The sequence below is a fragment of the Physella acuta genome, unplaced genomic scaffold, assembly GCF_028476545.2.
Source record: "Physella acuta isolate Inbredline_101_S28 unplaced genomic scaffold, ASM2847654v3 ptg000516l, whole genome shotgun sequence".
NCBI lineage: Eukaryota > Metazoa > Mollusca > Gastropoda > Physidae > Physella > Physella acuta.
In genome coordinates this window covers 35,367-54,491 of record NW_026732035.1, presented here as the reverse complement: position 1 = coordinate 54,491, position 19,125 = coordinate 35,367, and the positions used below count along the sequence as shown (strand labels likewise).

Below are 19,125 nucleotides of genomic sequence, written 5' to 3'. Positions count from 1 at the left end.
CCAGTGTGGGCAAGGTGGTGTTTTAATGCTAGTATATGATGGTGCGCGTGTGGGTGTATGTAAAGCGGTAGTGAATATACTCCCCATTTTAAACTATGATCTATGCCCCATATATCGGCTATATATATATTTCTGCTAGGAATAATTTATTGGATTATAATAACATAATGGCTTTATGTAGATGCAAGCCCTTAGGGGCATGCTATTTATTATACGTGTACATTTTTGTGAGTAAAAATATAAAACACAGTTGTCTCCGTTGGCTGTGTGATGTATGGGTTATCGTTACTAAGGAACAGTTACTCTTTCTAAAGACAATGTGAATAAGTAGCGATTTTGTGAAGAGAGTTTTTGAGTTAATGTTAATGTTAGTGTTAATGTTGTCATAGATCATTGTCTGTTTGTTGATACATCACTGTATCTGTGAAGATATATCATTGTATCTATATTCATAAGATACCCAGGACATATGAACTAGTTCGTATAGAAGACGGCACGTGATGTATTGAACATTAGATAAATTGTATAATCCCATAACCGAATAAACCACGGAAATTAAAACGTTACATAAACATTTTACATTAAAAAATTTCCATTACGTAACTTAAACTTAATTTTATTAAAAGCTTTTTTTCGTATGTCCAAACTTTGAAATGGAAGATTATGGAGTAGGATGAAGTTATGTTGTAAAGCCAAATATTTAGGTTGGAGAGTATGGAGTAGGATTGAGGTATGTTGTAGAGCTAAACATTTAGGTTGGAGAGTATGGAGTAGGATGGAGTTATGTTGTAGAGCTAAACATTTAGGTTGGAGAGTATGGAGTAGGATTGAGGTATGTTGTAGAGCTAAACATTTAGGTTGGAGAGTATGGAGTAGGATTGAGGTATGTTGTAGAGCTAAACATTTAGGTTGGAGAGTATGGAGTAGGATTGAGGTATGTTGTAGAGCTAAACATTTAGGTTGGAGAGTATGGAGTAGGATTGAGGTATGTTGTAGAGCTAAACATTTAGGTTGGAGAGTATGGAGTAGGATGGAGTTATGTTGTAGAGCTAAACATTTAGGTTGGAGAGTATGGAGTAGGATTGAGGTATGTTGTAGAGCTAAACATTTAGGTTGGAGAGTATGGAGTAGAATGGAGTTATGTTGTAGAGCTAAACATTTAGGTTGGAGAGTATGGAGTAGAAAAGGGGGGCATCTTGTGTGAAAAATATTGACGGTGACACCAGACTGTTCCAATTTTTTTTTTAAATCTCGATCAAACGATTTAATAATGCTGAGTGCTGTATTCGTAAACTTTTGCTAGCATTACTAGCAACTGGAGATTTCTATTGCTAGATACATAGACCAAAAAAAAAACATAACTGTCTCTCTAATGATTAATTAAATGATGATTATTTTTCGTTTTTGTATCAAATTATATGTTTCTTTCCTTTACTTCTTACCAAGACTGCACCATCGTATTATTTCCAATCCCCTTTGGATATAATGATCATAATAATATTTTTATAATGGTATAATAACTTTGGAATGTTCCTTCATTAGTACGGGGGAAAAAGCTACATTTAATTATATGAGGCTAGTGTATTCTCATCATACAACAATATTTTAATTAAGATTGATTAACAAAGGGTAGGCAGCTTATTAATTATTTTTTTACCTATTTATTATCTTCTGAATTAACGAGATAAAATTTTTGAGTTGGTTTTAATAGAAAATATCTCCGCATTATAATGTAAAGTTGTAAAGTTTATTAACCAAACATGGTCATACTTTTGTCCATCTCATTGCCTAACTTTACAGGGATCTGTTGGAATGGTTGCCACATAAAAATAAACAGAAACTGACTTTATTCTAAAAATGTACCATTGCCAATACAACAACCTTTTCAAACTACTCAACTATTCTCATTAGCAAATCACAAAACCAATCGAAACATTACATCTAATATCTAACATTACCAACCATTACATTACATCCAAACTCCTCTCATTACTTCAATAGTAATGTCATGTTAGTATCACCATTTCGGGGCACGATTCCACAACAAAATAGTCCCAGTTCCTAACTTCACAAAAAAAAGTAGTCCGTACGTGGAGGTGTTTATGTGGCCTGAGTTAGCAGGCATAACACTCCGCTTATCAGTCCTAACCCAGCCGTCTCTCGCTACACCCCTGCTTTTATTGGTAGTTCCATCACAGCAGTAAGCCATACGACAATTTGTCTTCGTCTGGGTGGGAATCGATCCCGCATACACATAAACTTGTGTTTATGGCTAGAGCTATTGGATAATTCAACCACTGAGATCGAAATTCCGTTTTTTTTTTCAGATGCTTAGTCTATAAAGCAAATAATAAAATATACATAATCAAAGCATTTCCGTTTGTAAAGTCCAAAACAAAAAGCAATTGAACATAATTATGACGTCATCAAATATGTTTCAGCTCTCGCCAATGTCTAGACAGTATTTAATTAGCTATTTAGAGAGAAAAATAGTGGCCTAATTAAAGCATCACTAATTGATTAAAATGGCTAACACCTTTATTGTTGTGCCCTTTTATACAAATCGAATTATTTGAAACAGTAAAAACTAAAAATATGTCTACAATAAAAAGAAAAGTGATTCATTTTTTTGTTGTTTTTTTTTTTTTATTTGTATAGTTAAGCCTTCGTAAAATTGTACACGTGAAAAAATAGGTGATAGATTAACTCAGTACAAAAAGTGTCAAAGTATAAACTTATATACACGCCTTATCAGCCCACATTATCGTGGTCAAGACTAGTAGAATTGAATTTCAAGCTTGTACAATACTTAAAAATAATAGTAAAATAACACCAAATTTAAACTACAAAAACTTTTACAATAACTGAATTTTAAATGCACTAAAAGCAATAGAGAAATAATTACACTGGAATTTATGGTCAAAGCACTTAGCGACAAAACATTGGCTACATTAGCTTGACTGTAAATGGTACAGTGGGGGAGGGGATGTGTCATATTGTCCTCTCACAAACTCGAAAGTATTCATATTAGCAAAATCCCTGCGTCCATGTCTTGTAGTAATATCTAAGACAAAAATAGATTTTTATTAGCCAAGGTTCCAATGTCCAAATCTGGTAGTAATGTCTGAGGCGAAAATAGATTTATCTTAGCCAAGTGCCTATGTCCATATCTTGTAGTAGTGTCTGAGATGAAAATAGATGAAAATAAATTTGTATTAGCCAGGTTCCAGTGTCTACTGTGCCCTTGGTCTGAAATCTGACCTGACGGGCAGAAATCGATGTGGACGGCACGAAATCTTGACCGCCCCAATCTCATCAATGTAAATAATGGGCTGGGATGGAATCAGGAGCGATTTGCTTTCGAGATTAAATCGATGTCAGATTGACCTTTTCTTTTTTTTTGCGTGCGATAATTATTTCGCTTTACAATCATGCTTTGGAATTTTAATTTTCGGAGAATTTTGTAAATTGCTTTATAACAAATTTTAATATAGAATGTTTTTATCTTCAACAATTTAAATTCTGGCACTTTAATTGTTTTTTAAAAAATTTGCAAATTAAAAATCTTGTTGAAGTCATCAATTTATGATTACAAATAATTGTTTCCTAAATCTTTTTGAAGGAGTTTTTAAATCACCCTCAGCTTGGCATTTTGATGCTCTACTTTTCAGTTTTTAATTTACATTTCAAAGTCAAAACCTCGACGCTACAGGACATTTTGAAGTACGGAAATAAACTGTCACTGAGATTTAGAGTGGATTTGTGGCAAGTCCACATTGTTTCCACTCTGATGGATTCATCGCTTGAGTGAATTCTATCTCAACTTGAGACAGCTTGAAGTTTAACACAGCCGACGACTTCATTGTGTTCGGTCGAATTGGAGATCAGCGAAGCGAAGTCTACGTTTGATTACCTTTTCCTGAGCACGTCACATGAGGCAGAGGAAGTAGAGTTCATCTATTTCGATAACCTCGGAATACGAACAGGGTAGTGTAGTCAGCACGATGCCCAGACGCCTTAATTAATCCAGCATGAGTCAGGTACCCATCATGGAATTGCCCAGGGGTGTCCTATAGTTGTCCATAGATTTAATTATTTTTCCTTTCCTACAGTATTAGATTTTAGCATGGGAGTATTTGTCGCCGGCCTCATTATGTCGTTTCCTGATCTGTGAGCTGGATAATCCATCAATATCATCACACAGATTAGACAGAAACTTGAAGAAGAATTGAAATATTTTCCATCCATATCCACAAAAATCACCCAGTCTCTCTCTGTAAAATATGATCGGGTCTCTCTCTCTCTCTCTCTCTCTCTGTAAATCTGTCCGGTGTCATTAGCTATATATATATATATATATATATATATATATATATATATATATATATATATATATATATATATATATATGTTTAGCCTATGCTTATCGACGTCAAGCACGGGAATTCGTGTGTTATAGACAGCTGAAACTGTCGTGTAATAGAACACTTCTACATAAAATACTGCATGGAATTTTTAAACGTCAAACATATTTTGTATCTACCCTTATCTCTGTCAGCTGATCGTTTCTGTGTATATAACAATATACCAGTTGTATATATGTCACTATGCCTATGTTTGTTTCTTCTCAAACCTGTATATACTAATCCACCGACTGAAGTTGTTAAGATGTTGTTTTAGGATTTATTGCTTATTTAAACCGATACGGTGTATTCGCTACACTTTATTTTTTGTCATGATGTCATCTCTATGTACAAGTCACATTTATGTATGTGTCATCGTTATTTAAGTAGCAACTCTATGTATGTGTCACACGTACGTCATTTTCACCTCTTTATTTAGGTGTCATCTCCATATCATTGTCATTCTGTAATGTATATCTAGGCACCATGATGTCTGTCCTTCAGCATTCTAAGTAACCGGAGAGCTGTGTCAATACTATCAAAGTTTATCATCGATATTTTGCTAAACTCGAATTGCCAACTTTCAGTTTACTTCGGTCATGTAGCTTCCCACTCATGATGGCAGTATCTGATTAAAGGATTTATCGCCCTTCTGACTTCAATCATACAATATTTTGATTTACATTTTTAAAAAATATTAACAAAAGTTAAAAAAGCATATGGCAAAAGTACGAGTTCAAGAATTTTTAATCTTGCCGATGTAAAGAACCATATGCGTCTTCAAATATTTCATTTTTTTGTGTCGTCCTACTTCTTCAAAAAAAAAAGGGGGGGGGAGATAACTCATATTTTAATGAAACACAAATGAACTAGTTCGTATTTTTCCAACAGCATATACATAAAGAAGTTTCTGTAATCAGACAAAAATATTGTATTGATAATATCAGCAAAGAAATGACGCTTTTAACTTATTCATCTTTTGAAAAAGAAGGCAGTCACATTCTTTAATTAAGCGAAAAAATAATTAAATTAAAAAATATATAATTTGTGATTTTAATCTTTGACTAGACTACCCGTCATCCCTTGGATAACTGTGGGTTTCGGGGGTCATCCATCAAAAAACATCACGTCTGTCACTCAGATGCATAGCGACCCTTCTCGGCGCCCGGGGACAAACTTTTCGATTTGAACCCCCCCCCCCCGCAAGATTTCGATTTGCAACCCCCCCCCCTCAAACTTTTGATGTGCACCCCCCCCCCCACTCAAACTTTCGATTTGCACCCCCCTCAACCTTTTAATTTATTTTTCCAACCCATTTTGGCGCCCCCTAAGGTCGGCGCCCGGGGATATATGTCCCCCACCCGCCCCCCCCCCCCTCCTCGCTACGCTACTGCAGTGTCACTTATCGTCACAAAAAACAGACCCCACATTCAAAAAGATTTTTTTATCATTTAAAAACACCGAAAACACCGATTTCGGACTATCCCTTCATATACTGACGTCACAGGTGACCTACTCAACTCTACTTCACCTGCCCAGTGTCCCGCCAAGTCTCAGACAACATGTTTTTATCGTTTAAAAAACGATTCCAGCCGAGCATGTCTCTGACCACACTATCCCTTCATATGCTTAGGACAAAGAAACAGATGAACCCTACTTCACCTGCCCTGTGCCCCGCGAGTTCCTGATAGTCAACCTTATCATTCACATATAGGGCTTAAGAAAAAATAATTGAAAACGTAAAAAAAAAAGTTCTATTAATTTTTATGACACTGACTTTAAAATTTAGCCTTCACTCTCCAAAGCAAATTTTAAAATGCTTTTCTGGCATATCTAGCCCTGGCCACCTATACCATGTTTAAATAATGTGAACACCCGCCATCTTGCTCGTGGTAAACATGGCCTAAAAATGGTCCGAAGTCATTCGTCCGGTCCGGACGCCATATTGTTGTTAGCAGCCGACCACGCCTCCAAGTTAGTTAGTAATCCTACTATATCTAGATATAGAACCTAGATTTTAAAAAATTCCATTTATTCTCGAATTAGATGATCATTGAAGCTAAACAAAGATTTATATAAAATAATTAAGGCCTGAAATAGATTCTAGATGTAGAATTTACATTAAGTCTAGATCTAGAATGTACATTGAGTCTAGTGACCTAGATCTAGGCTAGATCTAGTCTAGATTCTAGTCTAGAATCTAGGCTAGATTCATAACTTTCCTTCAACAGCTGATCTTTAGATCTAGATCTAGAGAAATTTATTGTAAAACTAATGAAAAAAGACAGTTTAAAATTGATATAAGTGTTGGAACGTAATAAATACAGCAAACGGACGTATTGTTTAAGTTATAGCCGGCAGAAAATTAGCTTTGTAACGCGTTAAACTTTTGAATGGGCCACAAAGTCTATGATGGAGTCCGCCATTTTTATTGTACCAAAAAAGTAAACACATCAAGGGACGTCACTATTCCCACAAAGTTTAGTCAAAGTTTTAACATTTTCTTGGACAGATTGTAGATCTAGAGAAATTTACCGTAAAACTAAATGAAAAAAGACAGTTTAAAATTGATATAAGTAATAAATACAGCAAACGGACGTATTGTTAAAGTTATGACCGACAGAAAATTAGATTTAGAACGCGTTAAACTTTTGAATGGGAACACAATTTTCTTCGATAGACGCCGCCATTTTATTGTACTAAAGAGTAAATAAAAACCTGTGACGTCACGGTCCCGCCGAGTGTAGTGGTCGTTTTAATCTTTTAAAAAAAATGGGTTACTCTGCGTATGAATAAATCAATAAATTAATTAACGTCTTTAAATAAATTTGTGATTAACAGTCTGTCTTAAAACAAAAAAATTTCTCTACCTACATACTATTTTACAGCTTTCCACGATGAGTGCAACCATGCGAGATAGTCGATCAGGCAAACAGAAAAAACAAACAAAAAAACAAACAAAAAAATAAATATTCAAACATGTAAACAAACTTGACTTTTAGTAGTATATAGATAGATTTTTATTGTACCAAAAAAGTAAACACATCAAGGGACGTCACTATTCCCACAAAGTTTAGTCAATGTTTTAACATTTTCTTGGACAGATTGTAGATCTAGAGAAATTTACCGTAAAACTAAATGAAAAAAGACAGTTTAAAATTGATATAAGTAATAAATACAGCAAACGGACGTATTGTTAAAGTTATGACCGACAGAAAATTAGATTTAGAACGCGTTAAACTTTTGAATGGGAACACAATTTTCTTCGATAGACGCCGCCATTTTATTGTACTAAAGAGTAAATAAAAACCTGTGACGTCACGGTCCCGCCGAGTGTAGTGGTCGTTTTAATCTTTTAAAAAAAATGGGTTACTCTGCGTATGAATAAATCAATAAATTAATTAACGTCTTTAAATAAATTTGTGATTAACAGTCTGTCTTAAAACAAAAAATTTTCTCTACCTACATACTATTTTACAGCTTTCCACGATGAGTGCAACCATGCGAGATAGTCGATCAGGCAAACAAAAAAACAAACAAAAAAACAAACAAAAAAACAAATAAATATTCAAACATGTAAACAAACTTGACTTTTAGTAGTATACTAGACTACCCGTCATCCCTTGGATAACTGTGGGTTTCGGGGGTCATCCATCAAAAAACATCACGTCTGTCACTCAGATGCATAGAGACCCTTCTCGGCGCCCGGGGACAAACTTTTCGATTTGCAACCCCCCCCCCCTCAAACGTTTGATGTGCACCCCCCCCCCACTCAAACTTTCGATTTGCACCCCCCTCAACCTTTTAATCAATTTTTCCAACCCATTTTGGCGCCCCCTAAGGTCGGCGCCCGGGGACATATGTCCCCCACCCGCCCCCCCCCCTCTCCTCGCTACGCTACTGCAGTGTCACTTATCGTCACAAAAAACAGACCCCACATTCAAAAAGATTTTTTTATCATTTAAAAACACCGAAAACACCGATTTCGGACTATCCCTTCATATACTGACGTCACAGGTGACCTACTCAACTCTACTTCACCTGCCCAGTGTCCCGCCAAGTCTCAGACAACATGTTTTTATCGTTTAAAAAACTATTCCAGCCGAGCATGTCTCTGACCACACTATCCCTTCATATGCTTAGGACAAAGAAACAGATGAACCCTACTTCACCTGCCCTGTGCCCCGCGAGTTCCTGATAGTCAACCTTATCATTCACATATAGGGCTTAAGAAAAAATAATTGAAAACGTAAAAAAAAAAGTTCTATTAATTTTTATGACACTGACTTTAAAATTTAGCCTTCACTCTCCAAAGCAAATTTTAAAATGCTTTTCTGGCATATCTAGCCCTGGCCACCTATACCATGTTTAAATAATGTGAACACCCGCCATCTTGCTCGTGGTAAACATGGCCTAAAAATGGTCCGAAGTCATTCGTCCGGTCCGGACGCCATATTGTTGTTAGCAGCCGACCACGCCTCCAAGTTAGTTAGTAATCCTACTATATCTAGATATAGAACCTAGATTTTAAAAAATTCCATTTATTCTCGAATTAGATGATCATTGAAGCTAAACAAAGATTTATATAAAATAATTAAGGCCTGAAATAGATTCTAGATGTAGAATTCACATTAAGTCTAGATCTAGAATGTACATTGAGTCTAGTGACCTAGATCTAGGCTAGATCTAGATTCTAGTCTAGAATCTAGGCTAGATTCATAACTTTCCTTCAACAGCTGATCTTTAGATCTAGATCTAGATCTAGAGAAATTTATTGTTAAAACTAATGAAAAAAGACAGTTTAAAATTGATATAAGTGTTGGAACGTAATAAATACAGCAAACGGACGTATTGTTTAAGTTATAGCCGGCAGAAAATTAGCTTTGTAACGCGTTAAACTTTTGAATGGGCCACAAAGTCTATGATGGAGTCCGCCATTTTTATTGTACTAAAAAAGTAAACACATCAAGGGACGTCACTATTCCCACAAAGTTTAGTCAATGTTTTAACATTTTCTTGGACAGATTGTAGATCTAGAGAAATTTATCGTAAAACTAAATGAAAAAAGACAGTTTAAAATTGATATAAGTGTTGGAACGTAATAAATACAGCAAACGGACGTATTGTTAAAGTTATGACCGACAGAAAATTAGATTTAGAACGCGTTAAACTTTTGAATGGGAACACAATTTTCTTTGATAGACGCCGCCATTTTATTGTACTAAAGAGTAAACAAAAACCTGTGACGTCACGGTCCCGCCGAGTGTAGTGGTCGTTTTAATCTTTTAAAAAAAAATGGGTTACTCTGCGTATGAATAAATCAATAAATTAATTAACGTCTTTAAATAAATTTGTGATTAACAGTCTGTCTTAAAACAAAAAAATTTCTCTACCTACATACTATTTTACAGCTTTCCACGATGAGTGCAACCATGCGAGATAGTCGATCAGGCAAACAGAAAAAACAAACAAAAAAACAAACAAAAAAATAAATATTCAAACATGTAAACAAACTTGACTTTTAGTAGTATATAGATAGATTTTTATTGTACCAAAAAAGTAAACACATCAAGGGACGTCACTATTCCCACAAAGTTTAGTCAATGTTTTAACATTTTCTTGGACAGATTGTAGATCTAGAGAAATTTACCGTAAAACTAAATGAAAAAAGACAGTTTAAAATTGATATAAGTAATAAATACAGCAAACGGACGTATTGTTAAAGTTATGACCGACAGAAAATTAGATTTAGAACGCGTTAAACTTTTGAATGGGAACACAATTTTCTTCGATAGACGCCGCCATTTTATTGTACTAAAGAGTAAACAAAAACCTGTGACGTCACGGTCCCGCCGAGTGTAGTGGTCGTTTTAATCTTTTAAAAAAAAATGGGTTACTCTGCGTATGAATAAATCAATAAATTAATTAACGTCTTTAAATAAATTTGTGATTAACAGTCTGTCTTAAAACAAAAAATTTTCTCTACCTACATACTATTTTACAGCTTTATACGATGAGTGCAACCATGCGAGATAGTCGATCAGGCAAACAAAAAAACAAACAAAAAAACAAACAAAAAAAACAAATAAATATTCAAACATGTAAACAAACTTGACTTTTAGTAGTATATAGATAGATGATAAATTGCATGCAATTTTGTTGTAGTTCGGGGTCTGTGCATTGGTTGCCATGGCAAAATGAAAAAAACAAAACAATTTAGATATTAAATTGATTTCTGCTTGGAGATTTTTTGAGTAGAGGAAAAAATCTCTATTCGTTAGTGATTACAACATTTCAGCTTATCTTAGATGCTGTCTTTAGAAATTTTCTAACTTAAAGTTATGTGTTTAATGGTATACGACACTTATATGTATTCATTTTGTATATATGGAGCGAATTAGAAAACCAGTAAAGGGGAACGTGATATAAGTGAACCAACTATGTAGTATAAAATATACACAAATCTAGGGAACACTGAATTTTTAATAATCGTTGTCTACAAGTTTTAATTTATCTCGCTTACTCTTAGCTAAATGTTAGATGTTCTATAGTTACCTAAATCGATTTTTTAAATCTTAAAATTACACTGACGTTATTGTTTAGTCTTTTTACAGACAAATTATAAAATCAAATATACCATAGAAATGTTACTTTAGACTTTATAAATTATAATTGATCAATTGGAAATAGTTTTATTTTCTCTCTGAGAAGGAGGTTAATTGTTTTAGGTAAACGAATTGGAATAATGGTTTTCCTTTTTAAGGCTAAAGTTTCACAATTGGAAAATTTGAAAACCATGACAAATATTTTGAGCCCAAATAGTTCTGACGACCTTTGCGGTCTGTCTGGAATCCAGTGAAATCAAAGATGGGAAAACCTTGAGTGGGTGGCACGAGGTCAGCTTGACCTCAATATGTCTTGACAGACAACAGACTATCTTAGTTTGATTTTCTTCAGTGCCAGCAAAGGTCGGACGTGAACGATATCGATTCGGCGGTTTTTATTTTAACGAGGAAATAAAAATGGATGCTTCGCCGTTAAATAGGAGCTGATTCATTGTACAGAGTGACTGCTACATCGCTACGACCCCTAAATTTTTAAAACAAAAACGCCTGTGTCAGCAACATTTGGTGCCATTTTGGTGAAAGTATGTGTTCTATAAGTTTTTGGTGCCAACACAATGTACGTTATGTTACAATGTAAGTATGTGTTCAATACGGTTTTGGTGAAAGCAAAATGTACGTTATGTTCCCATGAAAGTATGTGTTCTATACGGTTTTTGACTACACATACAAAGAGTGACACAGTTTTGGACCTCACATTAAAACCAATCTTTTTTTTCTCTAGACCCTCATCTTCTAATGAAAAAGTTCATGTTAAAGAGCACTTAAACAATATGCACTTGTTCGAGGGCATGGGTTGGGCGAATGATACTTTATAATTTATGACTTAGGAGTATTTGAAAACTACATATATTACCTGTGGTCACTACACTATCCACACTATATTTGACAACTCCCTATATTACCTGTGGTCACTACACTATCCACACTATATTTGACAACTCCCTATATTACCTGTGGTCACTACACTATCCACACTATATTTGACAACTCCCTATATTACCTGTGGGCACTACACTATCCACACTATATTTGACAACTCCCTATATTACCTGTGGTCACTACACTATCCACACTATATTTGACAACTCCCTATATTACCTGTGGTCACTACACTATCCACACTATATTTGACAACTCCCTATATTACCTGTGGTCACTACACTATCCACACTATATTTGACAACTCCCTATATTACCTGTGGTCACTACACTATCCACACTATATTTGACAACTCCCTATATTACCTGTGGTCACTACACTATCCACACTATATTTGACAACTCCCTATATTACCTGTGGTCACTACACTATCCACACTATATTTGACAACTCCCTATATTACCTGTGGTCACTACACTATCCACACTATATTTGACAACTCCCTATATTACCTGTGGTCACTACACTATCCACACTATATTTGACAACTCCCTATATTACCTGTGGTCACTACACTATCCACACTATATTTGACAACTCCCTATATTACCTGTGGTCACTACACTATCCACACTATATTTGACAACTCCCTATATTACCTGTGGTCACTACACTATCCACACTATATTTGACAACTCCCTATATTACCTGTGGTCACTACACTATCCACACTATATTTGACAACTCCCTATATTACCTGTGGTCACTACACTATCCACACTATATTTGACAACTCCCTATATTACCTGTGGTCACTACACTATCCACACTATATTTGACAACTCCCTATATTACCTGTGGTCACTACACTATCCACACTATATTTGACAACTCCCTATATTACCTGTGGTCACTACACTATCCACACTATATTTGACAACTCCCTATATTACCTGTGGTCACTACACTATCCACACTATATTTGACAACTCCCTATATTACCTGTGGTCACTACACTATCCACACTATATTTGACAACTCCCTATATTACCTGTGGGCACTACACTATCCACACTATATTTGACAACTCCCTATATTACCTGTGGTCACTACACTATCCACACTATATTTGACAACTCCCTATATTACCTGTGGTCACTACACTATCCACACTATATTTGACAACTCCCTATATTACCTGTGGTCACTACACTATCCACACTATATTTGACAACTCCCTATATTACCTGTGGTCACTACACTATCCACACTATATTTGACAACTCCCTATATTACCTGTGGTCACTACACTATCCACACTATATTTGACAACTCCCTATATTACCTGTGGTCACTACACTATCCACACTATATTTGACAACTCCCTATATTACCTGTGGTCACTACACTATCCACACTATATTTGACAACTCCCTATATTACCTGTGGTCACTACACTATCCACACTATATTTGACAACTCCCTATATTACCTGTGGTCACTACACTATCCACACTATATTTGACAACTCCCTATATTACCTGTGGTCACTACACTATCCACACTATATTTGACAACTCCCTATATTACCTGTGGTCACTACACTATCCACACTATATTTGACAACTCCCTATATTACCTGTGGTCACTACACTATCCACACTATATTTGACAACTCCCTATATTACCTGTGGTCACTACACTATCCACACTATATTTGACAACTCCCTATATTACCTGTGGTCACTACACTATCCACACTATATTTGACAACTCCCTATATTACCTGTGGTCACTACACTATCCACACTATATTTGACAACTCCCTATATTACCTGTGGTCACTACACTATCCACACTATATTTGACAACTCCCTATATTACCTGTGGTCACTACACTATCCACACTATATTTGACAACTCCCTATATTACCTGTGGTCACTACACTATCCACACTATATTTGACAACTCCCTATATTACCTGTGGTCACTACACTATCCACACTATATTTGACAACTCCCTATATTACCTGTGGTCACTACACTATCCACACTATATTTGACAACTCCCTATATTACCTGTGGTCACTACACTATCCACACTATATTTGACAACTCCCTATATTACCTGTGGTCACTACACTATCCACACTATATTTGACAACTCCCTATATTACCTGTGGTCACTACACTATCCACACTATATTTGACAACTCCCTATATTACCTGTGGTCACTACACTATCCACACTATATTTGACAACTCCCTATATTACCTGTGGTCACTACACTATCCACACTATATTTGACAACTCCCTATATTACCTGTGGTCACTACACTATCCACACTATATTTGACAACTCCCTATATTACCTGTGGTCACTACACTATCCACACTATATTTGACAACTCCCTATATTACCTGTGGTCACTACACTATCCACACTATATTTGACAACTCCCTATATTACCTGTGGTCACTACACTATCCACACTATATTTGACAACTCCCTATATTACCTGTGGTCACTACACTATCCACACTATATTTGACAACTCCCTATATTACCTGTGGTCACTACACTATCCACACTATATTTGACAACTCCCCATATTACCTGTGGTCACTACACTATCCACACTATATTTGACAACTCCCTATATTACCTGTGGTCACTACACTATCCACACTATATTTGACAACTCCCCATATTACCTGTGGTCACTACACTATCCACACTATATTTGACAACTCCCTATATTACCTGTGGTCACTACACTATCCACACTATATTTGACAACTCCCTATATTACCTGTGGTCACTACACTATCCACACTATATTTGACAACTCCCTATATTACCTGTGGTCACTGCCCACGCCGAACTACCTCACCAAAAAAAACTGCACCAATCTTCCTACCTAAACACAACCACTGCTAGCGAGCATTGTATTGGTAACTCGAAAGAGGCTGATACATATGTAAACAATATGTTAACATTTTAAACAATCTGTCAATATATTAATAATATGTTAACATTTTAACAGTCTATCAACATTTTAACAATATGTGTAACAACCTCGTAAAATGTTAACAAAAATGTCCACCCCAAACATTTTTTCTACAAACATTATTGATTGCATAAGTCCTTGATCGTCGCTTCTGTGTACTCTGATAATAAAGTGAATAATTCGGTAATTGTCTGGGCTTTAATTAATCACCTTCTGGACAGCTTAATTATCGATAATGACGGGAAACGTTTTGGACAGATCGAGTTTTATTTTTATCTATACTTTCTCTTACATATAACGATGTCATTCAAATAGCCGTGTTATCGATTTTTTTAAACTATTAGATAAAAAATGTAACATTTAAAATTGCTCTATTTCAGGAACTGCGTCCAGTAAAGAGATCAGCGTCTAGACCTACAGACATCTGTCAATATCTGCCAGATCTACAGACACCTGTCAATATCTGCCAGACCTACAGACATCTGTCAATATCTGCCAGACCTAAAGACATCTATCAATATCTGCAGACCTACAGACATCTGTCAATATCTGCCAGACCTACAGACATCTGTCAATATCTGCCAGACCTACAGACATCTGTCAATATCTGCCAGATCTTCAGACATCTGTCAATATCTGCCAGATCTACAGACATCTGTCAATATCTGCCAGACCTAAAGACATCTGTCAATATCTGCCAGATCTACAGACATCTGTCAATATCTGCCAGATCTAAAGACATCTGTCAATATCTGCCAGACCTACAGACATCTGTCAATATCTGCAGACCTACAGACATCTGTCAATATCTGCCAGACCTACAGACATCTGTCAATATCTGCCAGACCTACAGACATCTGTCAATATCTGCCAGATCTACAGACATCTGTCAATATCTGCCAGATCTACAGACATCTGTCAATATCTGCCAGATCTAAAGACATCTGTTAATATCTGCCAGACCTACAGACATCTGTCAATATCTGCAGACCTACAGACATCTGTCAATATCTGCCAGACCTACAGACATCTGTCAATATCTGCCAGACCTACAGACATCTGTCAATATCTGCCAGATCTACAGACATCTGTCAATATCTGCCAGACCTAAAGACATCTGTCAATATCTGCCAGACCTAAAGACATCTGTCAATATCTGCCAGATCTGCAGACATCTGTCAATATCTGCAACCGATTTCCCCACATTGATTTAGGATCGATTGGCTATTTACAAGCCAGCGGTCAAGCGTGGGACATCTGGTTAATTAGATATCCCTTCGCCGCCAATTAAAAATAACATTTTGACTAAATTAGCCGTGTTTTTATGGCTCACGGTCACGCGAACAATAATTAAATTTTATGTGTGGACATTTTTTTAGGGATCCAGGAAGTTTTTACAATGTCGATTGAAACAAATGTCTCATTCAACGGGATTACGTCATTGAAAGAAACATTAACATGCTGATAAAACCGTAAAGGCCTTTAAAACATTTATTTTTGGAAAGTTATTCCAAATACAACTAATCCTTACGTGATGGTTCATAGCGCTCTGGATCAAATAGTTCGTGCTATTTTTAGAACGTCGAATACCCGATTGCTATCAACGCTGTCGTGTTGAGTTTCCCAACCCTGGGTTGTTGCCCTGGTTGTCAAGATGGCTGACAACAGCTCAGCCACCCCTGGCAACCCCTTCAAAGACGAAGAAACCTACCAGCTTTATCTGTTCATCAAACACAGCCAAACCACTTTGATCCCGTTCATATGTGGAATCGGATTCGCCGCGAATATCGTATCGCTGATTGTATTCATGCAGCCCAGCTTAAGACGTCTGTCTTGCAGTGTGTACCTGGCCGTGAAATCGGTATCGGATTTTCTATTCCTGACGACAGCCTTCGTTATTTGGCTGACCCGGATACAGATCGGTCTATTCAACATGGAGGGGGTGTGTCAACTTGTCATCTTCTTCTCTTACCTCTCGGCCTTTGTGTCCATCTGGCTGACAGTGGTTCTCACAGTAGAAAACCTGCTCTGTGTCCTTAAGCCCCTGTATGTTCAAAGATCCTGCAACGCCACGTCTGCCATAGTTTTAACCGCATCCATTATCCTGCTTGGAGTTGTTCTATACCAATTCTCACTGTGGAACAACGGCGTTCAAGAACCTCTCAGTCATATTGTAAACCCTCAAACTACTTTCAACAAGGGTAACTCTACCATTACAAAATACGAAAACGAAAGTAAGTTAAATTTAAGCTCCCATGAAGGTTTGTCTAAACTTGTGACAGTCGAGAACGATACGTTGCTGTCGATGTCAAACACGACAGATGTTGTACCTGGCAAGGTGTGCTCACCCTTGAAGCAGTACGAGACGTTTATCTGGGCCATCACCTACCTTGATTCTCTCATCACCATCTTCGTGCCTATGATCATCCTCGCCGTCACCAACACCGCCATCGTCGTCATCGCCATGCGCTCCACCCGCCGCACGAAAATGCGCCACAAAGACACGACCATGTACCAACTGCAAGGCGGCTGCCACAAAGGGAAAAAACAATCCACAGCAGCCGCTCTGGAAACACAGGCCAGCAAGTTTCTATTTTTAGTCTCGGTCACCATGTTGGTGTTCCACTCGCCGAGTCACGTGATCAGGCTCAAGATGATGGTGTCGTATTCCGGGATGGAGGTCATCCTTCAGATTGTGTTCGAGACCGTCTACTACACCCACTACGCCATCAGCTTCTTCGTCTACCTGGTGTTCGGATCCAACTTCAGACGTGTGTTCCTGTCTCTTGTCACCAGACGATAGACGTCTGCTGCAGTTCGTTGACTTAGCAATATGGCCGCTTATTTGTGGTTCATTTGACGTCAAGCTTTACACGTAAACTTTTATGTTGTGATTTGGCGTCAATCACCACATGTTACGTATGTTGTGATTTCAAGTCAAGCATTACAAGTAAACAGTTTTGTATTTATTGTGATTTGAACAGTTGCCTTGTGTGGTTTAAGCCTGGCTTCTCAACTGGAAATGACATCTTGCGATATCTGAACACAAAACGTAACTTTCTACCAATCGATACCATTGTATTGAACGTCAATCTCAACCTACAACAGAATTCATATTCCTAGTTATCCCTACTCCAACCTAGCTATAGCCCCAAATTTCTGTCACCTGTAGCAGAACTTTGTCTCACCTGATACCAGACACAAGTTTTTTCATCATTTGACGTGACCCACTATTGCTTGTGACATCAGGTGGGGTATCATCCGGAACACGCACCTGAATGGGTCTAGAACAACACTCATTTCTCCGCAATCTTTCAAAATCTTCTTCGGCCTTAATAATAATAATATATGTAATGTAATTATAATGCTAAAATATGTTTCTGTAATTACCTTTCATTTAAATACTTATAATAAGCACTTTTTTTGTTTTAAATTAAAACTATACATTTTAAAACACAAGTTTTTAAAGGTATTTCATGCCAACACACAGGTGCGGAACACCTGGGGGGGGGGGGGGGGGGGAAGGGGGTGGGCACGCCATTTGGGGCCCACAGCTAACCATAATCAATTTTTGAAGGATATTTCTTTTTTTTTCATTTTTAGCTTAATGATTGTTTTGTAAAAAGAATACTTTAGAATACTGTATGTATGTATATATATATATATATATATATATATATATATATATATATATATATATATATATATATATATATATATATATATATATATATTCTAGTTCCGCCACTGCAAACACAACACCAGGAAAAGCTATTCTGTTATTGCTGAGTGTTGTAGTTGTACACCAACATGGTCGATAAAATTGTGGACTCGGAATTCCTTTGGTGGAGAGGACAAATACAAGATCTACAACCCATGTCGTGACGATCGTTGAAGCTTACTCGAAACCTTCTAAGTGTCTGGCTGTAATTCATTCTTCTAGGTAGGAAAGGAAATCGATATTTGAACATGACTGAAGGCCTCTTTTTCAAACACCGTGTCTTTGCCAGCCGCTAATGAGAACCCAGGGGACGTGGCCTTGACCATGGTGGTAATGATCCCATCTGTAAATGATCCACCAGGGGAGCGGTAGGGGGGTGGGGGGGCAGGACCCAGGTGTGGCATATTGCGCCTTACATGACAGCCTGTTCTGTTACAGTGAGCCACATTTGTAAATTCCATTTGAATCAAAGGTTTTAATTA

The 19,125-nt window shown here is 36.7% G+C and overlaps 1 protein-coding gene across 1 annotated transcript; it reads left to right on the top strand.

The window, feature by feature from the left end:
- The first annotated feature begins 16,576 nt into the window (after nt 1-16,576).
- On the top strand, nt 16,577-17,725 carry LOC131944945 (uncharacterized). The gene has a single exon (XM_059305853.1). It carries the CDS (start codon nt 16,577-16,579, stop codon nt 17,723-17,725), a length of 1,149 nt encoding a protein of 382 aa, XP_059161836.1.
- The last annotated feature ends 1,400 nt before the right edge of the window (nt 17,726-19,125 follow it).